Source organism: Drosophila mojavensis, unplaced genomic scaffold (genome assembly GCF_018153725.1).
Source record: "Drosophila mojavensis isolate 15081-1352.22 unplaced genomic scaffold, ASM1815372v1 contig_231, whole genome shotgun sequence".
Lineage (NCBI taxonomy): Eukaryota > Metazoa > Arthropoda > Insecta > Diptera > Drosophilidae > Drosophila > Drosophila mojavensis.
In genome coordinates, this window is record NW_025318772.1 from 7,394,641 (window position 1) to 7,420,859 (window position 26,219).

At 37.5% G+C, this 26,219-nt stretch overlaps 4 protein-coding genes across 7 annotated transcripts; 2 read left to right on the forward strand and 2 right to left on the reverse strand.

Moving 5' to 3' along the window:
• The first annotated feature begins 10 nt into the window (after positions 1-10).
• Positions 11-2,526, forward strand: LOC6575257 (ribonucleoprotein RB97D). Its single transcript, XM_002001235.4, has 5 exons — positions 11-633; positions 697-1,001; positions 1,076-1,329; positions 1,385-2,038; positions 2,105-2,526. Exons 1-5 carry the CDS (start codon positions 583-585, stop codon positions 2,110-2,112), a joined length of 1,272 nt encoding a protein of 423 aa, XP_002001271.2. The 5' UTR covers positions 11-582; the 3' UTR covers positions 2,113-2,526.
• Positions 2,527-4,695: 2,169 nt separating this feature from the next.
• On the reverse strand, positions 4,696-9,806 carry LOC6575258 (ras GTPase-activating protein-binding protein 2). 2 transcript variants are annotated; one of them, XM_002001236.4, is made up of 5 exons: positions 9,462-9,806; positions 9,160-9,339; positions 6,211-7,697; positions 5,902-6,149; positions 4,696-5,835 (listed from the first exon to the last, which is right to left on the reverse strand). In XM_002001236.4, the coding sequence occupies exons 3-5, from the start codon at positions 7,607-7,609 to the stop codon at positions 5,527-5,529; spliced, it is 1,956 nt and encodes a 651-aa protein (XP_002001272.1). In that variant the 5' UTR covers positions 7,610-7,697; positions 9,160-9,339; positions 9,462-9,806; the 3' UTR covers positions 4,696-5,526. The 2 variants fall into 2 exon arrangements, with proteins under 2 accessions (XP_002001272.1, XP_043864023.1); XM_044008088.1 differs by lacking the exon at positions 9,462-9,806 and having other exon boundaries at positions 9,160-9,361.
• A 414-nt stretch (positions 9,807-10,220) lies between these two features.
• On the forward strand, positions 10,221-21,628 carry LOC6575259 (RNA-binding protein squid). Of its 3 annotated transcripts, XR_006356900.1 has the most exons (8): positions 10,221-10,539; positions 13,260-13,300; positions 13,366-13,640; positions 13,707-13,944; positions 14,017-14,142; positions 19,526-19,633; positions 20,109-20,255; positions 20,321-21,628. XR_006356900.1 is itself a non-coding variant. In XM_044008089.1 (7 exons), the coding sequence occupies exons 1-7, from the start codon at positions 10,370-10,372 to the stop codon at positions 20,177-20,179; spliced, it is 1,029 nt and encodes a 342-aa protein (XP_043864024.1). In that variant the 5' UTR covers positions 10,221-10,369; the 3' UTR covers positions 20,180-20,342. The 3 variants fall into 3 exon arrangements, 1 of the variants encoding a protein (XP_043864024.1); XM_044008089.1 differs by having other exon boundaries at positions 20,109-20,342; XR_006356901.1 differs by lacking the exon at positions 19,526-19,633 and having other exon boundaries at positions 10,222-10,539.
• A 451-nt stretch (positions 21,629-22,079) lies between these two features.
• Positions 22,080-25,764, reverse strand: LOC6575260. The gene is made up of 9 exons (XM_002001238.4): positions 25,567-25,764; positions 25,345-25,471; positions 25,130-25,273; positions 24,901-25,073; positions 23,972-24,178; positions 23,531-23,912; positions 23,256-23,466; positions 22,751-23,188; positions 22,080-22,685 (listed from the first exon to the last, which is right to left on the reverse strand). Exons 1-9 carry the CDS (start codon positions 25,600-25,602, stop codon positions 22,217-22,219), a joined length of 2,187 nt encoding a protein of 728 aa, XP_002001274.1. The 5' UTR covers positions 25,603-25,764; the 3' UTR covers positions 22,080-22,216.
• Between the last annotated feature and the right edge of the window lie 455 nt (positions 25,765-26,219).

Consider the following 26,219-nt stretch of genomic DNA (forward strand, 5'->3'; position numbering starts at 1 on the left):
TGTGAACTGAACTGGGGCGCTAGCTTCAGTTAAAAGGTAAGTGGTAAGTGCAGGTAAATAACCATCTCGATTGTGTCATATTGAATGATTTTAATTGCAATAAAATTTATTTACCAAAAGAAAGTACGTTTTTCTGTGTTGAGATAATGGGCATTTTGAGATTGTGTAAAAATTTTAATTTCTGTTCCAGGCGACATGATTGAACAGTTGAACGATATCAATGTTAATCGATTATCGATAGCTAGAGAAATCTTACGGTCTTTTAGTCGAAACACTGTTGTTTAAAAAGCCGTTATTTTCCGTTAAAGTTGGCAGTGCCAGAAATGTGGTGGCGTTTCGTTCAATAACTACCGTTACTTCGATAGGTACACGTCATCTTCCCAACACTAGCCAATTAGTCCTTGCATTTCAATAGGGTTGCCGGTTGGTTGCATGAAAGGAGTTACAATCGTAGATAAATTTCAGATACGGCAACACTTGTTTGACGTTTAAAACTTTTCCGGCTCTTTCGTTGTCATTTAATTTTTAGCCAGTTCAGTTTTGTGCTTTTCTTTTATTGTTCAGCAGCAGAAATTAGTTTTCATGCCAAAAATGGTGAATAACTCGGTTGTTAATGCGCCCTTCTACCAAGAGGTATGTATGCCATTTTATATTATTAATTAAGCTTTACAAATGCGAAATTCTGCCCAATTGCAGAAGCGCAAAATCGGTGGTCGCGCCTCTGGTAACGGCGGCACAGAAATGGCTGATTCGAATCAGAGCAGCGTTAATGCATCGGAGAACAACGAGCATTTGCGCAAAATATTTGTCGGTGGTCTCTCCATTAATACCACTGCCGATACGATGCGCCAATTTTTCAGCCAATTTGGCGTTGTCTCCGATGCTGTGGTTATGCGTGATCCAATATCCAATCGCTCGCGCGGCTTTGGTTTTGTGACCTATGTAGAGCCGGGCTCCGTTGAGAACGTTCAGCGTGCCCGTCCACATATCATTGACAGCAAGTAAGTCTCCTATTTCAAGGTTATATCATACATATATATATACACATTTAGATATTTGTTAATAACACTCGTAGAACTGTGGACACCAAACGTGCTTTTCCACGTCATGAGTTCAACAAGGCCATCGGCCATTTGAGCAATATCAAGACGAACAAGATATTTCTCGGTGGTCTCAAGGACTGCCACGATGAGAGTACTTTGCGAGAATATTTTTCTCAATTCGGTGCTATCAACAGCGTCAAGGTGTTGTTAGACAAGGAGACCGGACGCAAGCGTGGCTTTGGGTTCTTAGAGTTTGAGGATACGGCTAGTGCTGGTCGGGCTTTAGGTAAGCTGGCATTGATATGATAAGTTCTTTATTAACGTTCTTCATTTTTTCACAGCTCAAAGCAAGCACTCTATTAAGATGGCCACTGTGGAGGTGAAGAAATCCACTCAGATGCTGGATTGCAGCAAACGCGTTCGTTTGCCAATTGGAGGCGCCGCATGCGCCGGCTATGCGCCACCACAGCCGACCATCATGGACAACTTAGTCTATAATCCAAATTATAATCCGTATCAGGCACAAACTTCATTGCCGCCGTCTGCATTCTTTAACGGTTGGGCTTCGTATGTGGCACCTACAATTCCGACAACAACCGTTAGCTATCCGCACCATCAACAACAGTTGCATGGCTACTCGCAGGGCGGGTGGGCCTACGGCAATCCGCCGTGCGTTAACTCGGAGTGGTCCAGAAACAGCTACAGCTCGATTGTGTGGCCACCGAAAGGTGGCCAAAAGCCCGTTTCAGTTCAGACTCTACCAGCTGAACGTCCGAAGAATGAGTACAAGTCCGTTCAAGCTGAAGAGGCTACCAAGAAGCAGACACCCGCTGGCGATACCAATGCCAACGAGACTCAAACCCCTGTCGATGTCGAGAAGAAATGGCTAGCCAAGGACTACAAGGTCTTCAAACCAACGGGCAGATACAACTTTGGTACTCCCCAGACCAACCACATGAGTTCCGGGCCTACCGATATTTCAACACCTGCCTATGGTATGCGAATCTACAAACTTAACAATAATAGTCGTAATTATTCTATTAAATTTCGTTTGCTTTTAGGCATTTAAGAAGTCTGCTTTTCAAAAGAAATCACATTAGTCATATATGTATCAGTCACTATCTCTCTATATATGTATGTATATATATATATATATATATATATATATATATATATATATTTATATATATTTATATACATGTGTATGCAATTCAACTTGATCTATTTACTAAATGTATGTCAAATACGTAACCTATACCATGCATAATAGTGCCCATTACGAATACCGACCGCACACGCATCTATAAAAAAATATATATGTATACATACTGTAACTAACACTGCAATACGACTATCATTATTGTTGAAAATGTGAAATGTGAAAATGTGTTTCCAATTTACATTGATAGATAAACAAACACACTTGACATGTCCATCTGATAAATAAAAACGTTTACACTTTTCGTAGACTTTTCATCGCAAAGTTCTATTTGTTTAGTTTTTTCTTTTTTGCTTTCTCTCTTTATTTCAAACATAATTTTATTAATTAATTTTTTAACGTGTAATGTTTTAGACCCGAAACAGGTAAAAAACGCACCACTGAATTGTATTTGTAGATTTCAATGAATTTCTGTGATTGTTTTTTTCTTTTTTTAATGGTTTCATGAGTGGTTTTTAAATTTAATTATATATATTTTTTGTATTATTAAAATTATGCAAACAAAGTTTGCTTTTGTGCGCATCAATTTCAGTTTAAATGCCAACTTCATGCGGTTTTCAACATAAATAAATTTCAAAAATAAATATTTAACTAAAATACAAATATCTTTTTGTTTTTGTTAAAAAATAAATGGGTTTTATTTGCTGCAGAAAACATATTTCTCTTTTTTTTTTTTCTTTTCTTTAATTTTTCTTGGTGTTTTGAGTACGTTTTTATTGATTATTTGGAACTAGTGGGCAAGCTGACCAGAAAACTTTGCTTAACTCATAAATATATTATAAATATTATTATTATTAATAATAATAAATAATTTTTGTGATTTTTATGCTTTATATTTCGATGGCGATTCCCTAGTATTGCGTTTCATCTAGGACTTCTTAATACGGTTATAGATTACAAAGTTCAATTATGAAAATCAGTTTTCAAAGACTTCTGGTAAGCATACCCAATTTTTCGATTTTACTTTTGATTTACAACTATTCGTAATTGTATACCTATAAATTAAATTAGATTTATTCTTGTGTTTTATTTTTACAAACTGTTTATATTTTTTTCATAGTTGTATTACTTAGAAATGAGCATGAACGATATTTGCATATATATCGTTTTGTATATTTAATTTATTTGCATTTTTTTCTTCTTTCATTTTTTCCTCCGTTATTTTGCAAGCACTTTTAACACTGTTTTTGAGCTAAGGTTTGAACACTAACATTTTATTTAATTTAAAAATGTTCTATAAATTGCTTTAAGCCCCGATAACAGTGCCAACGTTACTTTCTGGTACACTAAAAAAAAAACATAATAATAAACATAAACCAGAAAAAATAATCTATGATTTAGTTAGAGCGCAGTTAACGGCGCAAATGATATGTTGAAAGCTAAACAAAAATATAAATTTACTAATCGAGTTGGTAAACAATTTAAACATATATATTGAAAATTTGCGTACACAAATCAATGTTTTAAATAATTACATATATATGAATTGTGTTTATATATGCGAATTATGAAAGTAATTTTCAGTTTCTGATGCTGCAGGCATGTTTCATTGTTTGTTTAGAAGGTCTAAAAGTTAGCATTATAATTAAAAATAAATTTTCGTCCGTATATAAATGTATATATATTTATCATCTCTTGTTAGATATATGCTTGCTTTGCCTTGAGAAAAATTTTTAGTAGCTTGAGTTTTTTATTTTAATTTTTTTTTTTTTTTACTTTTAATAGATTTTATTTAAAAAATATGTACTAAACTTTATAGTTCACAACTGTGTTGGAAAACACCAAATCGTTTAAGTTACTTGACTTAGTTTGGTTTACGAACTTGCAATTCATGTGAAAGACCCGGCGCTAACCGCCGATTATGCACGTGACGGCACCGCATTTTCAGCGTTCAAGTTTTCAACAATTTCCTCGTTCCATTATTTTTTATATAGAGACTAGCTAGGTTTTACATGCTGGCAAATAAACTGAAAACTGTGTAGGCATATGTATGTGTGTGTATGGGAGAGGAGAGGCGTGAAAATGCGGCGACATTCACGGTGCTACGTTTCTTTATATGAACTTAAGTCTGAGTGTTTCTTGTTGTTGAGGTCTTCCGCTACATATAATTTTTAGTTGAGTGGTTTTCCGAATCGCTTTTTCATAATTTCTTCTGTTTCTGTTTTTTTTGTTTGTTTTTTTTTGTTTTGTTTTATATAATGTTTTTAAGTCTTTATTTTGCTTTTTTTATTACATTTTTTAAAACGTATTTTGCTTTTTTTGTTTGTTTTTAGTTGGTTTTTTAGCTAAGTTTTATCTTTTTTGTTTTTTAGTTTTTAATTGTAATGATTCGCATTTAAATTAATTTAATTCATTAAGTGCTTAAGTAATTTGTAATAAAATCAAAACAAACAAAAACATGCGCTTTTGCATTTCCTTTCTATTTTTATAGCATTTCTCTTGTTAACTTATAGTTAAAATTTTGAAAATTACGAATTTAAATGATATTTGAAAATTAAAGTTTACATTTACACTAAGTTCTGTGACACTGTGTGAGTGTGTGAGTTAGTTGTTCATATGGGTGAGTGTGTCAGTGTGGGGGTGTGAGTGTATGTGTGTGTAGGCGAGTGCAGATGTATGCATGTATTTGTGGTGGGTTTACTTATAATAGACATGTTGGCGCGACCTTTTTATTATATATATATATTTCCTTTTTTTTTGCGTAGTTTTTAATCTTTAGGGAGGTCGTGCTGCAGTATGTTTGGTTTTTAGAATTAGGTTTACAACAAAAATTTGCACAGAATTTTACTTTTTGGCACGAGCTGGCTAATGAAAAGGAGAAGAGAGGAAGGGAAAACAAATTGCATAAAAGCAAGCTTAATTAAAGGACGATCCAATTGCATAAATAAATTGATTGCAGCACGACGCCTCCTCCAATGGTTGCTATCGTTATAGCTATTAACGCTCGAGGGAGCGCGTTTAACATGAAGACAATTCGTTAATATATTTTATCCTTTGCGTTGTCTGCTGTTCTTGCTGCTGCTGATACTGCTACTGCTGAGTGTGCGTGGATGTGTGGTGGATATCAATGTGTGCGCATGTGTATGTGTGTGAGTGTGATTATGTGTGTGTATGTGTGAGTCGATGATGGTAATTGATTGTTTGCATTATGGAAGAAATCGATGCTGACGTTGGGTTGTTGTTGTTGCTGTTGTTGTTGGTATAGTTTTGATGTGTCGGCCATCGACTGCCTGTGGCCAACTAGTGCAGATTCTACTCTGCATTTTAACGGCGTCCATAATTGCCGCTACCGCCGCTACCGGTTTGTCCATTGCCGGCACCGCGCAGCGGTCCGTTGGACTGATTGCCACCGCCGCTGCGATTGTCATTGCGCTGTCCAAAGCTAGCACCATTATTGCCGCCCATGCGTGGTCCGTTGTTGCCGCCACCGGCACGCATATTGTTGCGACCCATATTATTCACATTGTTGCCGCCAATCGGTTGACGGGGTGGCATGTCATTGCGCATGCGTGGTTTCTTCTCCTCCACGTTCAGTTTCTGGCCATCGGGCGAGTTTTCCGGGAAGTACAGGGGCTGCAAATGTAAGTAAGAGACGATTAGAGATATCACCAGGCTCTATGCAATTCTCTAGCTACATACGCAATTGGCCAGGCACTTTTGTACCGCCTCGGAATCATCGTAGGTGATAAATCCATAGTTTAGTGGACTGCGCGTGCCCGGCATCATCTTGCCGACCTTCGATAGAATACGCAAATCAATAACATTGCCAAAGCGCGAGAAGAGCTGACGCAGCTCCTCTTCGGAGGCATGGTGTGGAATATTGCCCAAAAAGAGCTGCTGATTATCGCCAAACTGTTGTGCGTTGCTCGGACGACGTTGCTCAAATTCTGTAGAGGATAAGAAAACAATGTAAGCAAATGTTTTTCATTTCTTTGTAGTGTGACTTACCCTTGTTTCTAATCAAATTGTTGCGCTGTGGCAGTGGACCGCCGTTGTCTAAGCGAGAATTGTTGTTGGTGTTGTTGTAAGAGGAAGATGCGGTTGTTGAGTAGCTGGCCTGGCCGCCACTGCCGCCGCCAGACGAAGACGTTGTGTAGACAGTGCTCTGAGTCTGTTGCTGCTGCTGTTGCTGCAACTGTTGTTGTTGCTGCAGTGCCGCATTCACGAAGCCACTGGGTGACGAAGAAGTGGACTTGAACAGATTGGCATAAGTCTTGGGCTCGTTCTGCTGCTGCTTGGCGGCTTCGTACTTCTCCTGCTGCTGCTGTTCATGAATGGTCTTGAAGTCCTCCACTGGAGTAGTTGCCCTCTGCAAGTGGCTCACCTTGGCGTCATTGTTGATTGGCTCCTCTGGCTCTAACGGCTGCTGCAGAGTCTGCGGTGGTTGCTGCTGCTGCTGCTGCTGGGTCTGATGCTGCTGGGGTATTAGCTGAGGTGGTGCTGAGACAAGCGGCGAATGCTGGAAGGCTGCAGCTGGTTGCACTGGCACTGGTTGCACAATACCCACATTGGACGGCATCACGGGTCCACTCGGCTGCTGCTGCACCAAAGGCGAGACATTGGCCTGAACCAAGGCCTGTGGTGGTCCTTGCTGCTGTGGCAACTCGTCATGTGGCACAACTCCATTCTGGATTGGCGGCGGCGGGTTCGTGAACTGCGCGGGCAATGGCACCGCTGCAGCTTGGGGTGCAGCTGGCAAAACGGCCACAGGTCGTCCAGTAGCAGCGCCCGCTGGCAGTGGATAAAACAATTGCTGCGGCGCTCCAGCAGCTCCGCCAGCGGCAGCAACGGGAACGACCGGCTGTGGCAATACCACTTGAGTGGACAGCTGCTGTGGCTGTTGAGCGGCCTCGCCTACAACCTGGACGGCCTGGTCAACCCCTTGGCCCTGAACGTCATGATCCTCGTCGTTTTCGGAACGCGATTCGCCATCCGGCTCATCCTCGATGTACAGATCCTGGTAGCGAAAGATGTCATTGTGCACATAGTACTTCTTCGGCGATTGGGCTGCAAGGACAAATGTCTGGGTGAAGCGACGCATCGGCTGGCCATCGTTGGACAGCTCGCCAGTGACCTGGACGACAACGCCGTTGCCGAGTGTGGCCTGGGCATCCACCTGACTGATCTTGGCATGACAATCGTTGAAATTCAATTGCTGTATGCGATTGTGTATCTCGCGCTGGCCCACAACCAATGTCGATTCACCGTGAATAAAAGACGAGTTATTGTTGTAAAAGCGATGCAAATGATTGGGCGCCTTGTTCAACAGCGTGTAATACTGACGCACGAATTCGCGTCCCACCGATTGCGGCGAAGGCTGTTGCGATTGAGTCGCATCCATGACCATTGCTAGAGTTCCAAGCGTTTGGCTAAGCGGCAAAGTTTAGTCCCGGTAAGAGTGAGATGAAGAATTGCCGAGTTGAATTTGATTTAGTCTGTAAAACAATTTATATATATAAATATAAATATATTTATATATATTTAATATATAAATACATTTATGTATTTATAAAAAAAATTATTAACCTGTCGAGAATTATTTGTAACTCAAAGTCTACTTAGTTGCTGAACGAAGTACATATAAATCTTACAGGAATGTAAATGTATTTATTATTCAGTCCAATTTTAATTCCTTTTTGGTGACATTCACAATCTTCGTGTGGGTATACTTGCAATAACAGTAAATGTAGTGACGGAAGATCGGCAACACTGATTGATTGTGACATATACAATACAGTTAATGGATATTCGAGCACACAAAAACGTAAAAGGAGCCCAAAAATTTTACTGCAGCGCAGACAAAAAGATTCAATGCAGTTGCAGTTTGACCCACTTTCGTTCCCAGCACTAACTCACACACACATGCACGCATGCACCTATACACGGTTAGACGGCCTACCGAAAATGCATAAATGGGGAAATTTCGTGCATACTCCAAAACAAGACCAAATGCAGCTGTCACTGTCTCTGTCATTATTTTTGTTATTATTGCGATTCATGCTCAACAGAGCATTTCATATTCTCTCATTTCTTGTAAAAAAAAATTTAAGGACAACATTGAATTATTTTTAAAGTAAATGACCTCATACAGACACAACAAACAACAACAACGTTACCAGAGGCGCAGCAATGGGAACGTGAGCTGAGTAAACTAGTTTTAGGTTATGTTTGCGCTTCAAGGTTGTGTCGCAGCAGAGGATAGGACATTTTTGTTGAACATGTTCGTGCACGTGCGCGAGTCTGCTGCGTTTTTGCTCAGGTAGCTGGTTGTTTCATTGAACTCTAGAATTGAAGCCAAAAACTCCCTACCTACCTACCTAAACGGCCAGCTGCGATTTCGCAACAAAGGCCAAACGCAATAGAAAAAAATAATAATAGATTAATAAAAAGACTGTATGCAGGTGTGAAGTAAGCAGCACCTTGCAGCTTGATTTTAATTCTAACAAAATTGATAACAATAACTCTCACAAAAAATGACCAGCAGACAGAACGCGAATACACGCACACATACACACATACGAAAAAAAGCACCGCCAAAAGTGCGTTAAACTGTATGCGTAAACCGCGTGTGTGAGTCCGAACAAAGAAAGCAATAAAAAAAAAGAGCAATATTTAAACAAACTTACAAAAACCAATGAGCGCTGCCACTTTTAGGTTATGACTCGACAAGCAGAAACGATTAAAAAAAATGCCGCTAAAGCGAAAATTAATACGTTTACCGGCAGCAAAGAAACATGAGTCTTTCTATTTGTCGTATATATATGCTTTGTAAGTCAGTCAGTCGATTCATTTAATATTTGCCACCCCAACTGGAATTGATACATTTCTTTTTTCCTACGCCTAACTACATAAATGTGCGGCGGCAGCATGTGGCGAACGCCGGCAGTTGGTACTCACCTTGGTAGCAGTTGCTCGATGTCTGTTTCTAATGCACAATATTATTGCTTATGTGTTTTATGAGGTCTTAGTTTTCCTTTTCGCTGTTATACTCCGTCGCACAGGATTTTTTTGTTTGTTTTATTTTTTATTTTATGCTTGTGGTGTGTGGAGTTTGTATGCGGCCTAATTTGAGAAATGCTGAAATATATATATATATATATATATATATATATATGTATCTATATATGAAAATTTAGTTTATACTGTTATTTATTATTGATGTGAAGATACACAGGCACACGCAAAACATACACACTCACACGCGAAGCTTGTTGGTTTGGAGCAGCCGCTTTATTCTGCTTCTTCCTTTGCCGTCGTCTGCTTTGTTGCAATTTTTTGTTCAAAAATTACAAATTTGGCAATTCTTTTCGCACATTACTTGCTTGTTACTTTAGTTGTTGGCAATCACAGTTAAAATATTAAGTTTGAATGCGTTGTTTTTGTTTAATTTATGTAAAAAAGAATCGCAAACGCAATGAAATTTAACAAGTGTTGAATCAAGAAGAGAACCGACGTTTATTCGTTCCCCTTTTTCAGTTTTATTCTCGGTGCATTTGCGTTTGTGTATGTGCGCTTTTATGATGGCGGCGATGTCGTGTGTCTCAGTGTGACCGCAAATTGCGAATGGAACATAACCAAGCATTCAAAAGATACTAAACAAAAAAAATTTATATTTTTAATTTTAATACAAAATTTAGTCCTCTAATTAAAATAAAATTAAAAACATGTATTTTTGTACTAATTGACAATGGAAAGCAAATCTGGAGTATTATATATTCTTTCACTAATTCGTGCCATATAGCGTTGCCAGACTGCTTATATTTTTTTTTACAAATACTCGATATTTCATTTATTTTACTGCTAGTAAAATTAAAAAGAATTACTTAATATAATTGTGTTTTATTACTTATGGTTAATTGGTATTAAAAAGGGAAGAATAAAATGATTGCAAAAATATATTTAATTTCGGACTACCAATTCGTTCAACTTGCTGGCAACGCCTCTACCATATACACACGCTGTCTCTGGATTTGTCATTTTCCGGTCGTCAGCGTTCGCGCGAGTTTTGGCGAGTGTGCTAAGAAAAAGATTGCTGAAAATCGCTAAATAGTGCTATTTAATTAAGTTTTAATTGACAATAGAATACACATATACACCACCAATTAAAATGGCAGACAAACAAGTCGATAGCGAAATGAACGGCGAAGATTTCACCAAGGATGTTACCACCAATGATGTGGCGAGCCCTGAAAATGGTGAATCGACTCCCGCTGCCGGTGCTGCAAATGGCAGTTCTGAAAATACAGCCCCTGCGAGTAACCAGCGTGATGACGACAGGTATTTTAAGTAAAATATTAGACATTCAATTCGGTCGGTAGCCTGACAGCCTCAAGTGCATAAAAATCATGTGCCTAAATACTGTTTTTTTTTTTATTACCACCTACTCTTTGTTGTTACGTAAATGCAAAGTTATCGTCGTCGTCGTCGAGTGTAAAAAAATGGTGTTTGACGTAGCGGCGGCAGCGGCGGGAGTTAGCGCGCCGCTGACGCTGACCCCTTCAGTATTTGCGCGCGTGTCTGTGTGCGACTGTACTTCGTGCACAATAGCCCGTCGTCCAACTAAACATACATAGTTATAATAATAGAAGCTGTCGGAAAATTTTTGATTGCCTGTTTCTAGCAAGATATTAATTTGACAGATCTGAATGTATGATGCGTCGTATTTCATTATAAATTACGTTTTATTTATTATTGCTATATTTACATTACTGTGTATGTATGTACATATGAATGTATTCGGAACTATGTGTGTATACCATATCGATACTTATAATTGTATTTGCAATTGAAACAAAAGCACAAAAATTCCAGTCTCAACAAAGACAATTGAAGCACATTTCCCGCAGTTGTGAGGTTATGTTGATCAGACACATATTCATACACACCTAGGTACATATACAGATGTATCCATGTATGTGTATGTGTATATGTGTGAGTGTATTCATACAGCGAAAGACGCAAAGCGTGTGCTATTCCCTCCTTGAAGCCCCACGTTTGCCCCACAACTGCCTGCCTTTCACTTGTATGAAGCTTTGTTTGTATTCGTACATACATACTTTTTTTTTTTGCAATATTTTGTGATATTTTTCGTTCGTTTGTTTTCGTGCTCTTCCAGTTTTGTACCCAAAATGGCGGTTTTTGTGTTTGCTACGCAGCGCGAGCTCGCTCCGTGCGTATGTATGTATGTATGCAGTTTCTTTCGTTTTCTCAACATTCATTCCGTTTTGCTTGCCGGCTTCGCGCTCTGCTGTTGCTGAGGCCATCACTATGCCGGCAGTGTTGTCGAGGCAATTCAAATACTACTTCAATATTGTACCTTGTTTTTCCTTTTTTTTTAATTTTATTTATTGTTCGCTTAGATACATATGTATTTGTTTTTGTTAATAAACATGCGAAATCCATAGATGTTTAATAATAATGTTGAAGGTTGATTATTGAATACTTTTCTACTTTTTATTTAGTTCAATTGATTTAGGTCGAGTTTTAACTATATGTCATTTAATTGCATATTTATTAATTGTTAAGTTAACTTTAAGTCACAGTCCACCAGTTGTACAGTAAAGAAATAAACAATGGAAAAACATTATTAAATGGAAGCAGCATAAAGCAGATGGAGCCATATCGTGTGCGATAATCAATAATAAACAATACAAAAAAAAAATCCAAAAACAAATTCATAGCTTATCCTGTTGTGTTTGAGCGAACTAACCTTGTTCCTCTCCGGCAGGTCTTGAGAGAAGTTAAAAGCCATGTTAAGCTATTCTCAAGCAGCCGTGGCCCAAAGGAATTTACCCAAAGGATGCAGCGTGTGAAACGGATGCCGGCAATGCTGTTGATGGTATTTATCTAACCAAAATAATTCAAAAAAAAAAAAAAAAACCAAAACTTTGTACACACAAAATTATCAACAAATTATCTCGAGTTCTCAATTGGATCCTAAATAATATATTATATATCTCTATATACAAAGTATAATGCATTTTATTGTTTACCAAAAATTAAAGAGAAAGAAAGACAGAGAGAAAGAGAGAGAGACTCGCCTTTTTTGTTTGTTTTTGCCTACTTAAAGAAGCGCATCTGATGAACGTAACGTAACGATATTGATAATGATAACGATAACGATAACGACCCCATATATACCGAATCGCAACCGATAACGAGTCTAAAAACGTTTCATATAATGCCTACACGCGGTTACCGTCTAACTTTTCCACACTCTAAATTCCGCCGCCGTGATGAGATTGTTCCAAATTGCATTCCCCCGCAGTGATATTTCATAATCTTTATGAGTAACGTACGCCAAGAATATTTTAAGTGTATCAATAACAAATTTTTTTCTTAAATTTAGTTCAAATAAAGCAATTGCATAAATTTAAAATCAGCATAAAAATCCTTGCATTTTCTCATATTTAGAAATAAACAAAAAAAATTTTAATGTATTAAAAAACCAGAAAAAAAATCGATTTTTTTATTCTAAAGCTAAAAATTCACTCTGCATATATTTATATATATTCACGTATTATTCGCCCGTTTTGTGACTCTACTCCCTCGCCGTATCTTTCGCTCAGTTTTTCGATGCACATTTTCGAACCTTGATTGAAAGTTTAACTAAATAAAGTACAGTAATTATAAGCTCTATATTCACTTTGAATTTGGTGAGTTTACTTTCTTTATTTTTTTATTTTCGTCTTTTCTCTTGCTCCGACTCTAATTTATATTTGCAGCTATTAACAAAAGAAAATCGTAAGACAAAATGTAAAGTAACGTTTTTGTAAGCGCCAAATGCGCGGGCAGAAAAGAAATTCAAAATATTTTCTGATATGTGCAAACACAAATTTTCCACACTCATAAAAAAGAATAAATCGTTTTTGTCGTGCCATTTTTTTCCAACTTTATAAAACCAGAGTTTTCTGTGTAGCAATTATGAATATAATTTTGTTAACGGTTATATTTTTAATAATTGAACTAATCAATACCTTTTCCGTCAACTTTCGTAGGAAACTATTTGTTGGTGGACTCAGTTGGGAAACGACTGAGAGTAAGTATATATATCTTTCATATTCTTGGCAATTAATTAATATAAATCTCCCTTTCGTTTTGCAGAGGAATTGCGCGATCACTTCGGCAAGTTCGGTGAGATCGAGAGCATCAATGTAAAGACAGATCCTCAGACGGGCAGGTCACGCGGTTTCGCCTTCATTGTGTTCACAAACACAGAGGCAATTGATCAGGTCAGCGCCGCTGAGGAGCACATCATCAACAGCAAGAAGGTGGATCCCAAAAAGGCGAAGGCCCGCCATGGCAAGATCTTTGTCGGTGGCCTGACAACAGAGATTAGCGATGAGGAAATCAAAACCTACTTCAGTCAGTTTGGCAATGTATGTCTGTTTATTAATTTAATTATGTAGAGCAAAATTTATTGACGCTTTACGTTGTTCTCACAGATTGTTGAGGTGGAGATGCCATTCGACAAGCAAAAGTCACACCGTAAGGGCTTCTGTTTCATTACCTTCGATTCAGAGCAGGTGGTTACCGATCTGCTGAAAACGCCCAAACAGAAGATCTCTGGCAAAGAAGTTGATGTGAAGCGCGCAACACCAAAACCTGAGAATCAAATGATGGCCATGCGTGGTGGAGCGCGAGGCGGTATGCGAGGTGGACGAGGCGGATACGGACGTGGTGGTCAGTATTATATATTAATTTTACACTGTTTGAGATTTACAACGATTCTTCTAATTTTCATAATTAATGTAGGTTATTCCCATCAATGGGATGGCCAGGGTTCGTATTCGGGCTATGGCGGCTATGGCGGTTATGGTTCCGGTGGCTTTGCCGATTACTATGCCGGTGGCTACTATAATGGATATGACTATGGTTATGGTAAATACAACAAACAACATAATAATACTCATAACAATTATTACAATAACCCAACGTCAAGTAACTATCATCAAAACAAGAACAATAGCAACAACTATCAGCAGTTTTAATATAGCCAAATGCAGGCAACAAACAATGCAAATGAAAGCAAAAACAAAAACAAAATCCAACAAACAACAACTACAACAATAAACAAAAAATGCCATTATACAACATTTTGAAAACAAATTTCCCTTCTATCATACACAAAAGAAAATTATATATATATTTATACATTGTTGTTTGCCGTTAGCAAAAGAGACAAGACACAAAACGGAGAGAAAAACAAAAACAAACACGTTTTGCTGCATTTCTAAATAAGAACTTAGAAACACAAGAACATCCAACAACAAAACAACGTCGCTAAAAACAAGAAAACTTTTTAACTACAAATATATAAATAATAAAAAAAATATACAATATATTTTTAATGCCTAAATATAAATTTTAAAATCATTTTTAAAATTGCAATTATATGTTGATAAACATAATTTTATATACATTCAAATCAATAATTTTATATATGAGTTTATACTACCATAATTATTTTTAAAATCTATTCAACAAAAATGCATATTTAAATTTTTAAAAGTCTTAAAGCATAATTCTAAAACAAGAATTCATTGAAAAGAGCTATCTATTTTTCAAGAAATTTTAAAATAAAATATGATTTATTAGTGGTTTAGCATTTAAATATTATATAAAACTGACGAAGCGTGTGTATTAATGATTGTGTTGTTTAAGAAGCAAAAACGAAGGTTAGAGTAGCGTAGACAGAAAGAGAGAGCGCGAGTGAGAGATAGAGATAGAGATAAAGAAAAAGAAAAAGTAGACGGGAGCGCTCATCGCCTACACATTTCATAATTATTGTATACCAGACCAGACCAACAGGAACAACAAACAAAATTAAGAACAACAAACAACAATGTGTGCGGCCGCCAGAGGTCGCTTTCAACAGACTTTCCAAAGATGACAAATACCTCAAACGCGAAGGCAGCAGCAACAACAACAACATTTAGAAATGAAGACAGCAACAATCAGATAAAAACCTTAAATGACAAACAAACAAACAAACACATAAACAAGATCATGTGCCAATTATGTGAAACAGTGTAAATCGCCAGCGTTTTGGCCTTTTGCATAATTGCAACTTGTGCCTTTTATTATTGTTAACTAACTGTTATTGTTTGAACAAACTGAAACCAAAAGCTGTTGACACACTCAATATAGGTATCACACACACCCGCACCCACATCCACACACCTTATACCCTCACAAACACACACGCCCACACTCACACAAACACATTCAATCATTCATATTTATATATGTATATATTTAAATGTGATGATCACATTACTCCATTATCCCCGTTATCTTTATAATAGTTATTTAAATAGTTTTTCCATTTTGTTTTGTTGAACAAAACGCTAAACAAACGAAAAGAAGAAAAGCAACAAACAAGCAAACCAACACACATAACCAACAAACGAAACGTGTAATCAAAGCTTTGATTCAACTTCTATTTAAAATATATATATACCTATATATAGCATATAAATATATTTTTAGATGTATATTATTATTATTTCGGCAACGAGATAATATCTACGTTTTTGCAATGCATATGTTTTCGTATGCGAACGTCAATACACTATATATGTGTACATATATATATATATATATATATACATATAGAAATGTTGATATATGTATGTGTATATATGTATAAAAAAAAATATACAAATGTTGTATGTATATTTATGCATAATGATCACATTTTTACAAATGAGTACTATTTTTGATAGTATTATTTTAAGGCAAATCCTTGTAAAAACAACAAACAACAACAAATACCAACAACAAACACGCAAAAGCAACGTGACGTCAACCAACTTTTAGGACCACGCTTGAAGTTGAAGTTGGCTTGAGCAATTGATTATAAATCGATTGCTTAAGTCGATTCCCACGTCGACTTCGGCCTCGTCCTTTAATATGTTGCTTGGCCAATCATTCTTTTATTTGCATTTCTGCTTTTTGCTTTCTTGACCAAACAAACAAACATGCATTTTGCTGACAAGAAGAGATCAAACAAGAGTCCAAGAATAAGAGACAAATTTAGCAAAATTACAATGTGAGAAACATTGTAAACAACGGATGAAACGAAACAAACGCATGACATTCATTCACTTTGATTTGAAATGTAACGTGCGCGCGCACAATGCGACATTTGTTGATAACTAACTAACTAACTAACAACAACAACAACTAGAGCGGCAACAACTTTGACAAACACAAACTATACCAACAACAACAACATCAGTTAAAAACAACTAAATCAATGAAAATGTATAAATACAAAACAGTAAAGAAAAACCAACACACTTCGTCAATTTTAGTAATTTTAATTAATAAATTTAGATAAATATTAATATTTCTTATTGTTCTTTTTTTTTAAAGTATTAAGTACAATAACTCACAATTATAAACATACATACATATACACAAACACACACACACACACATACATAAATATTTGCATATATCTCTTATGTTAAATTTTGAATGTGGAATTCAGACCAATCACCTTTTAAAAATTATTGTCAATATAAACCATTCAATTTGACGTATCACAATACATATATACATATTTTTATGTATGTATATATATTTTGCTAAACAAAAAATAATAAGATATGCATAAACTTGAGTAAATTATTTTAAAATTTGCATGTTTCTCAATGTTTTTAGCTAGTTGTCTATACAAAGAAAAAATATTCTAAAAAAAAAAAAAAAAATATAAGAAAAAAAAACAACAAAATTAAAAATTTACAAAAAAAAAAAAAAAAATAAAATACATATATGATTATTATAATACCACCATTTATATTACAAATTTATATTTATGCTATATTTTATATACCAATTATGCTGATTCGTAATCATATAACAATGTTTTACTGTGCAACAAGTTCTTTTTTTATACAAACAAAATACTTTTTGTATATTTTATAGCAATAATTATGTGCCCACTTTATATTCAAACTATAACTACAATATATACATAATTTTCTTTTTATAATTTCTCAACTAACCTATGACCAACAACAACAACAAATATAGCATCTGCCAATGGGAGCCATAACAGAGGGCGAGCGCTGTTAACATAACATCAGCTGTTAATATACGAAACTAATGTTAACATTGCGCCAGTTACAAACTCGTTATGGGCCCCAAACGGCAATTTTTACAGTTTTAATGTTAGAGAAAAACCCAATTGTACTATTTTTATTAACTCTAAATATTGTTACTTTTTTAATTATCATTTTTGAACTTAACGTGTTATATATTTACATTTTACAATATATCTATTGTAATGCCGAATTTTCCGATGTTTCGCCTCACAAAAATACTACAAAAAAAAAAAAAAAAAATCACTTAAAATGAGAGTTAAATTCAAAACATACAACAACCGACTACTCTATACCACCACTACCAAACAAATATCCAAAAACGGTCTTGACCAATTTTCCATAAAATTTTCCTAACAGTTGCCGGTTAACGGTAAATGGTTATTGGTTAACGGGTCTCTGGTGTTTTGTCTGTCTGTGCGTCTGATCGACTCAGAAAGCAATATCCAAGAAAAATCACGAAATGAGATACAGACTAAAACAGCAAACAACCTGCAACCAACAGCCAAAGAAAACAACGACTACACAAAACAACAATTATTTCATTTCGCTTAAATGTAACGTATATTTTTTCTTATTTACTCCTTTTTATTAAATTTAAAGGTTATATATTTACAAGTAATTTAGCGTAATTAATACCTGTTTTTAGTCAATGAATTGAAAAATCTAAAAAAAAGAAAAATAATAATAATGTATACATTTAAAGTAATTTTAACAATACTTGGAAAGATATTTTCTGAAGCAAATTTTTTTTATCAATATATAAACAGTTTTCTTGTTTTTAACAACATAAATTACAACACTAAGAGTAAATGATAACAATACCAATATTAACTCGTATCAAGTCAAATTTGCTGACAATTTGCATTTGTTTTTGTTTTTCGCAAGACGTTTTTACAATACTAAAATTTTGCGACAAGTCCCACACGAACTTCCACCCGCTCCCGAACCCGAGTCCCAAATACCCTTTGAAAAACTACAAAGAAAAAAAAAAAAAAAAAACAAATTAAGAAAAAATGATTATAAGAATATAAATATTTGATTACTTTTTGCTGAGGTGAGACATTCAAACACACACACAAGAGCAGCAGATTTATTTAGTTTAATTTTTTGGCTATTCAAATGAAATTTTTTGTCAAAAAACAAAACCAAATTTTCGGAAATTTTTTAACGAAAAGTAAAATCTAAAATTGAAATGCTGAAATTGTTGTGTGGAAAATGAGGTAAAAAAGAAAATTAGAACATAAAATGCATAAAGAGTGCGTCAAAATGAGAAACAAATTGAGAAATGAATTGCAATACATTGTGAAACATGTTTATAAGTCAAGAGTGAACAACTAACTAACAACATATACCCAGAGACAGCAGCAAATTAAGAGATATAACATCTGAAATAACAACAACAACACCAACAACAACAAAATCGTTCCGCGCATGTATGTGTGAGCGCCGTGTTGCGCCTGATTTTTGTTTCCCCACACTCAAATGAGGGAAATAACTAGATAGAAGGAGATGAACAACAACAACAACAACAACGAGACATAAATGTGTTTTTAAACTGAAACATTTTTTGTAATGCCTGTGCAAAAGTAAACAACAACACCAACAACGACAACAAACAGCAACAACATCAGCAGCAGGAAGAGCAGCAGCCGCAACAGCAGCCGCAGTCGCAACAGCAAGATCAACCAGATTAGATCATAATTAATACATTATTGATCTACAGTAGCAATCATTTAACAGCCAATCAATCTTATAATCAAAATCCGCAAATCGAGAAATGAGCAAATAAAAGAAAAAAACTAAAAAATTGTGTGTTTTCAGTGGAATTCCTTTTCCAGCTCTCTGTGGTGTGCATTTGAATTGTCTCGCCTCGGCGCGGTGTCGCCTCCAACAACGTACCCCAAAATCTCCCCCCAAACCCGAACCCAACTCCACACCTACACGTACACCTAGAATCATTCCCATTCTCTGCCCACAAATTCTTAAAGAAATTTTGACCAAAACCAAGCAAAAACCCATTTGTAGAAAATAGATATTACATACAATTTCTTTTAAGTATAAGCTTTGTTTGTGCTCATGATCAACAAAAAATTTTTGTGTTTAAACCCCTTAAAAAAAAAATGTATCCAAACTCTGATCTATAAACAAAGACTACGGTTATGGCGGCGGCTTTGATGGTGGCTTTGGCGGTAATGGCTACGGGAGCGGCGGCGGCGCTGGCGGGCGCGGTGCCGGAGGTCCGCGTGGCGGTCCCAAAGGTATGCCACAACACATGGCCGTAAAAATAAAAAAATAAAAATTGCAAAAAAAAAAAAATAAAAAAATAAAAAAAAAATCAACCCCAACAAAATTAAACTTGGTTATCTCCCATCCCATTTGTTATCTTTTTTCACGTAAGAACTATTATCCCTGCCTCTAGTAACTATTTATAACTGAGCATTTGTTATATTTCTTTTTGGTACTTTTACTAATATTTCCTTGTCTTTTATTTCGATCATCCTCCATTTGGAGTCCAAAATTCTGTTACTAGTCATTGTTTATCCTTAGATTTGGTCAAAATTTTCATCAGTCGCTTGAATCGCTTTGGCGTTGTAGTAAATCCTTAAACCGAAAACAAAGTGAACAACAAATTTTCCCCAGCAGCAGCTGTGCATGCCAATTATACAACAATCATTACTGAATCCAATCGCCAAACGTATCTCTAATCATTTTGTATTCAATTTTCTGAAACAGGCGGAGGCGGTGGCTTCAACGGTGGCAAGCAGCGCGGCACTGGACGCCAGCCACGACACCAGCCCTACTAATCGGGCGGCATTTGGAGCCCGACATCTACTTATAACTGCAAAACTATTTGAATTTTACTTAGTTTAGTTTGTTATGGTAAGGATGATGGAGATATTTGTTAAGATTCAATTGTCATTGTAATTGTAATTCAATTTTAATAGTATACAACAAAATCAACAATTACAACAACAACAAGGAGAAGAACACACAACATACACTTTCGCATGCGCATCTATAAACTTCTATAAAGCGACTGCTGGGCAGAACCCGTATTCCCATGGCAAATTGCAGTCCAGAGGAACAGAAATACAACAACTATACACACTTTGTTGTGTAGCACCATTCCAACAACAACATCAACAACAAGAACAACAACCAAAACTACTATAGCAGAAGGCAGAAGGCAATTACATGTCCAGGAAGCAACGCATCATCTATATATAATTAAATATATATATATATATACACGCAGCAAGGAAGAGAGAGAACTTAGAGTTAGGCTTGGAGAGATGTAATTTTTCAGCATGTGGCTAATTTTTCATAGCCACACGCTCGTTAAGCCAGCATTGCCCACCAAGAGAACCCACACTGTATCACATAACATTATGCCTCACCCACTTATGCTGTATGTGTTTGTAAGAAGAGAGTGTGTGGGTGTGTGTGTGTGTGTGGGGTCAAACTAATTTGTTTTTTCTTATGTGAAGTCTCATACATTATGCGAGGTAATTGTTTAACTTGTAAGCAGGGTCAGACACACATGCACACACACATACGGATACAGAGATAAATGCAACACACATACAACAAGCTACACTCACACACAGAAACACATAGAGATACGAATTCAGAAATCATATACGGCAACCATGTTTAATAGTAACAGTAAATACATTATATAAAATACAATAGTCGTTAAGTATTTGTTTAAACTTAATTAATTAATAATTGTAATATGTAATACATAATAATTATTATCATAGTGCAACGCTAGGCAGCTGGCGCGCCAGCGGTGCGGGCGGGCGATCTTTAAAGCGGGCAACCGCCGCGCATTGTCCAAGTCCGCATTCAACTACAACAAACAACAAATCCACCAAATTACAAATAACAAATGATTTTTCCGATATAAATGGTAAACGTTTTTTTTTGTGTATGTATTTGCGCTCATTAATAGTCTATAAAGTACACATATATACATATATAATGTATATGTATACAAATTAAAAGAGAATTTTATATTTTAATACAAATCTAATGCAGCATGACAAGAACAAAGTAAACAACTATTAAAACTTGCATCAAGCTCTATAATAATGATGAATAATAAGAATTATTATTAAATCCAAACTGAACTACATAATGTATAGTTTTTTCCACGAGACTACTGCGAGTATATTTGTTAAACCTAAATAGGCATATATCTATATATACCTACATATAACTCTATACAAATAACTATAGCTATTTAAAAACAAAATGAAAACCTATTGAACAAATGTTATGCTAAAAAAGAAAAGAAGAAACAAACGTCCGTAAGAAATAAAATATGCCAAGATAGCGTAGAATGGGACACAATCGGTGAAGGCGTGGCAGCACTGTGTTCAGTAACCAGCTGCACATTGGCAGTTAATTGATATATACATATATATATATATATATATCTAAACTAGCAATAGTAGAATTTTCAGATTTGCATTCTACTTCAGATATTTTTACATCCGCTGCTGCTCTTACGGCAGCAGCTAATCGAGTCAGCCTCAAGCTAAAAAGCGATCAAAGCAAAAGTTTCATTTCACACTTAATAATAATTATAGTACATTCTGAAATTGAATAAATATTTATGTTTACCTTGGGATTTCAATATGGACCGGAAAATTCAAGCAACAAGTTTCAATTAAAAAAATTAAAAAAAAAAAAAAAACATCAAATAAAGCAATTTTTATTTACACATTTACAAACATGCTCAAAATGGGACTTCGATGTCGAATGCAGAACGCAAGGGACTTAAACGTATACGGAAAATTTTGCACTCACAAAAAGCGACACGGGGAATTTTGTTGTTAATAATTACGCTTCATCTGGCCAGTGGCATAGAGCACGTCCAAGATTTTGAGGAACTCGCGATAGTTGAACTCCAAGCAGAGTCCGCGCTTTACAGCGAAGCACTTGACAATCGCCTCGAACTCGCGACTGCTGAGCATGTTGTGCATTTCACGTAAGGTAATGGCGCGCAGGAATTGGTTCTGGGTGACCGAGCCGCAGCTCTGGCGATCGAAGTCCTTGAACACCTGGCTGAGGTTGGAGATCTCGTCGGGGCGTCGGGCGAGCTTCATCAGCGCCTTCGAGCAGGTGGTGCGCTCATCAAAGTTGAGGAAGCAATCGATGCAGTCCAGATTTGGCAAATGTAACAGCGGCACAGCCGTGACCAGCTTGTCGCCCATATTCGTATCGTATTGTATAAAGATCTCGTCCAGGGCTTTGCAGAAATCCTTATACATGATGCAGGCACTGCGAGTCGGCGAACGGAAGCTACCCCAGAAAGCAACCACATTGAATTGAAGGCTGTGTTTATGGGGATTCCTAAATCTACTTACACATTGCACAAGATGTTGGCGTCCTCCTCGCTGAGTATGACCAAGGCATTGTCCAGGGCGCGCTTAAAGTCGCTCTCCAATATCAGTCCCTCGCGATGGCGATCGTAGTCGACCAAAAAGTCCAAGACCGAAGCACCCTTGGTCAGAGCCTGTCGCTTGGCGCTGGTCAGGATGCGCGTGATGACCTCCTCGCTGGCCTGCTCCGGCGCCTTGTTGTCGCGCGGGAACGGCGGGCACTCCTTCTGATCCTGCTTGGCTACCATGTTGGGCATGGCATACTCGGCCGGATCGACGTCCTCCAGGAATTTGGTGTAGTAGAAGCCCAGCTCGTTGCCATAGCGATGCAGCACAGCATTCAGTTCGGCATCGGAGAGCAGTATGCCATTAATGCGAAAGATCTGATTGGCCTGGTGACAGTTCACATGGCCACAAAATAGTCTGGCGAGGTAGAAGAAGAAAGAGGAAGTAGCATACGCCTTCAAAAGGCATTCGCTCTGTTACTCACTTGTCGTAGTTGCGGAAGAATGGATGCAGATATAAGCGACGATTGCGTATGCGTATCCGTATCTTGGCTATGGCCTCCTCGCACAACTCCCGCACATCCATTGGGGCCGCCTGCCAGTCCAGGGTGCCAGGTCGTGGCATCTCCTTGATATGCGCCAACGGGGACTCGACCACACACTGCGGCATCTTGTCCAGATTCTTCATGGTGAACACTGAATGGAGACAGAGTGGTTAGAGATTTGCCAAACTTTTAGTGAGATATCATGTTGTTCATACCCGTATCGATTTCATCGACAAAATTGCGCCAACGTATGCGATTCGTGTCCACCGGATCCACGTAGCGATCCATCACCAAGTCCAACTCACGGCGCGACAGATATTTGCCCACGCCCATGAGCGAGAGCCCGCGCTCGAATTGATTCTTGGTGATGCAGCCCACCTGCAGTGCATCGAACTTTTCCAGGAACTCACAGGTGCGTATACGATTCTTATACACATAGTTCTGTATGCAGAATATGATATCGCATTCGCCGCGGTTCTTCTTTGGATGGTTACATGTATCTGGAAATATGGGGTGTATCATTTGGCAGCCATTGATCGCTGGCAGTTGTGACAGCTCCAGGTCCACCAGGCGACCCGGAAAATTCTCAATCAGATCCTAAATGGAAAGAGTTTAAGTACTAACTGCATTCAAATGCAGGTCTAAACGAATCTTACTCCCGAACCGTCAAGTAGATTGTGTTGACGCAAGTATTCAATAATATTGTCAATGTGCTTGAGAAAGGCCACATAGTTAACCAAGTAGCCATCCTTCATGTAGCGCTTGAGCAATAGCAAGTAATCGGCTTCCGATAATGGTATCTTCATAAAGTGGAGCACGCGCGAGAAGTGCGAGACGGTCACTACGCCCACATGTTGAGATACCTATAAATAAATTGTAGCTTTAATTTATCTTTTGAATAGTTTAAACATTTGGGGTTCCAGAAAATATATGGTTAGGTTGTAACTCGCGATTTTTAGCGTAAATGTATGTACTAGACAGAAGGGGCGTGGCATAAGGCAAACATTTGCTTGATCAGCACGACGAGTTAAGTTGAATCAGTTGCCAATTTGTTCGTCTAACCATCCGTCCGTCTTTCTATTCATCCCTTTATCTTTCACCCGTTCTTCCGCCATCATTAAATTTGTCCCCCCGTTCGTCCGTACGTTTGTCTGTTCGTCTGTTTTACCTATCTTAAAATCTATATTCTCGGTCGTCGATCCGTCTTCAAATTGCTCTCTCGTTTTTTCCTGTGTCTTATCTTCCCTCCGTCCTTACAGCCTGTACGATCCTCCATCCATCTGATGGCTAACTGACGGACAGTGGTCAATGTGACAGGCCACTTGTCTGTCCGTCCGTTCGTCCATCCATCCGTTTGCCACTTTGACCATTAGTCTGTCCGTCCGTTGGCTCGTCCGTTGGTCCATTCGTTTATCGGTCCATCTGCTTGGTCGTTTGCTCTTTAGCTTTAGCACCCGTCGATTCGTCCATTTGTCCGTTCAGTCGACGAATAGTCAGACGAATAGATCGTCATTTATCAAAATGGCTTTTTATAGTTTTTAGTCGAAAAGCAAATGATAAGTCTTTGGATATACTGCTAACTGACCAATTCGTAGTCCTGAAAGTAGGGCATCAATGGCAAGTGGGTTTCTTTGGCTATCTTAAACAATATCAAGCATAGCTTGCGGCGCTCTTCCGGCTGTACAATGACATTCAGATGCCAGGGATCATTCCACTCCAGTCCGGTGGCCAGTTCCTTGTCGGCAGTCTTGCTCAGATCTACAAAGGGAAAGTGTTAGCCATTGTATCAATATAGAATACCCATATGCACCCACTTTCCGAACAGACGGTCTTGCAGAACTGGCGATAGGCGACGCGTCCATCGCGTATTTGAAAGTAGTCTGTGACATCCTTCAGCTCAAACTCTGACATGCCCACCACCTTCCGGTACTTGCCCAGCACCGATGTGAATATAGACTCTGTCGGGGTCGTAAAATGGACATAAAAACGCGGCAAGTGCAGTGAAATGTGGCCAAAGGCTGGCGCTTACCCGAAACATAGCCGGTGCAGTCGGGATCGTGTTGCTTTAAATCGGCGCAGATGTCAAAGTTATAACGAAAAATGGCGCCTTGGATTTTACGACAAGCGCGCCAGATTTGATTCAGTTCCATCTCCTCCTGCATAGGAAGGTAATGGATAGACAAAGACCAGGGAGGGGCGGTGAATATATTTAATTTAATGTGAAGAGCATGTGGCGCCAACTCTGACTTACCCGCTCATCGCCCTCCTTGATCTTGGTCGTGTGCATGCTGATGTGCAATTTATGAACTCTTTTTTATTTTATTTTTAACTGTAACTTAATACAAATTGTAAATAATAAAAAAACATCTGCTGAGCAGAATAAAATCAAAGCTTTGCTTTAAATCGTTTAGACTACACAATTGACATTGTGTGCTGTGTGGCCTTGTGTGTGTGTGAGTTTGTTTTGTTTGTAATGCGACACTGAGACAAACACACACACACACACGCACACACACACACGCACACATACACACACAAAGATATCATCCAACATAAGAAGGACAACGCTGCAGCACTAATCACTTCCTCCTCAGCGCCCTCCTGGCTAGATGTGCAGAACAGCGTCATGCAATCACGCGCTCATTCAACGAACAGTTTGTCGTTATGCCACCAGCACTTTATTCAATTTTCTATAAACGACGCAGTAGAACATGAAAAATGAAAAGAGAGAAAATAGAAAACGAGTAAAAGCTGCGATTGAAAAAAATAAAAAAAAAATAGGGAAAAAACATATCCTGGCATCATCAAATGCAATTTCATTTTTATTGGAAAATCACTGGGCAACTAACCAAAGAAACGCTTGAAGCACAGGAGTCAGGTAACTGGACACACACACACACACAT

Bases quoted from the DNA above. Each gene is read 5' to 3' on its own strand.
- LOC6575257 (XM_002001235.4), top strand. From the start codon at position 583: ATGCCAAAAATGGTGAATAACTCGGTTGTTAATGCGCCCTTCTACCAA. The intron at 634-696 runs GTATGTATGCCA...GCCCAATTGCAG, and splicing joins ATGCGCCCTTCTACCAAGAG to AAGCGCAAAATCGGTGGTCG. The intron at 1,330-1,384 runs GTAAGCTGGCAT...ATTTTTTCACAG, and splicing joins TAGTGCTGGTCGGGCTTTAG to CTCAAAGCAAGCACTCTATT.
- LOC6575258 (XM_002001236.4), bottom strand. From the start codon at position 7,609: ATGGTCATGGATGCGACTCAATCGCAACAGCCTTCGCCGCAATCGGTG. The intron at 6,150-6,210 runs GTAAGTCACACT...TATCCTCTACAG, and splicing joins CAATTTGATTAGAAACAAGG to AATTTGAGCAACGTCGTCCG. The intron at 5,836-5,901 runs GTATGTAGCTAG...TTACATTTGCAG, and splicing joins AAAAGTGCCTGGCCAATTGC to CCCCTGTACTTCCCGGAAAA.
- LOC6575259 (XM_044008089.1), top strand. From the start codon at position 10,370: ATGGCAGACAAACAAGTCGATAGCGAAATGAACGGCGAAGATTTCACC. The intron at 13,301-13,365 runs GTAAGTATATAT...TTCGTTTTGCAG, and splicing joins CAGTTGGGAAACGACTGAGA to AGGAATTGCGCGATCACTTC. The intron at 19,634-20,108 runs GTATGCCACAAC...TTTCTGAAACAG, and splicing joins TCCGCGTGGCGGTCCCAAAG to GCGGAGGCGGTGGCTTCAAC.
- LOC6575260 (XM_002001238.4), bottom strand. From the start codon at position 25,602: ATGCACACGACCAAGATCAAGGAGGGCGATGAGCGG. The intron at 24,179-24,900 runs GTCAGTTAGCAG...ATTTATTTATAG, and splicing joins ACTTTCAGGACTACGAATTG to GTATCTCAACATGTGGGCGT. The intron at 22,686-22,750 runs GTAAGTAGATTT...TTTCTGGGGTAG, and splicing joins GCCAACATCTTGTGCAATGT to CTTCCGTTCGCCGACTCGCA.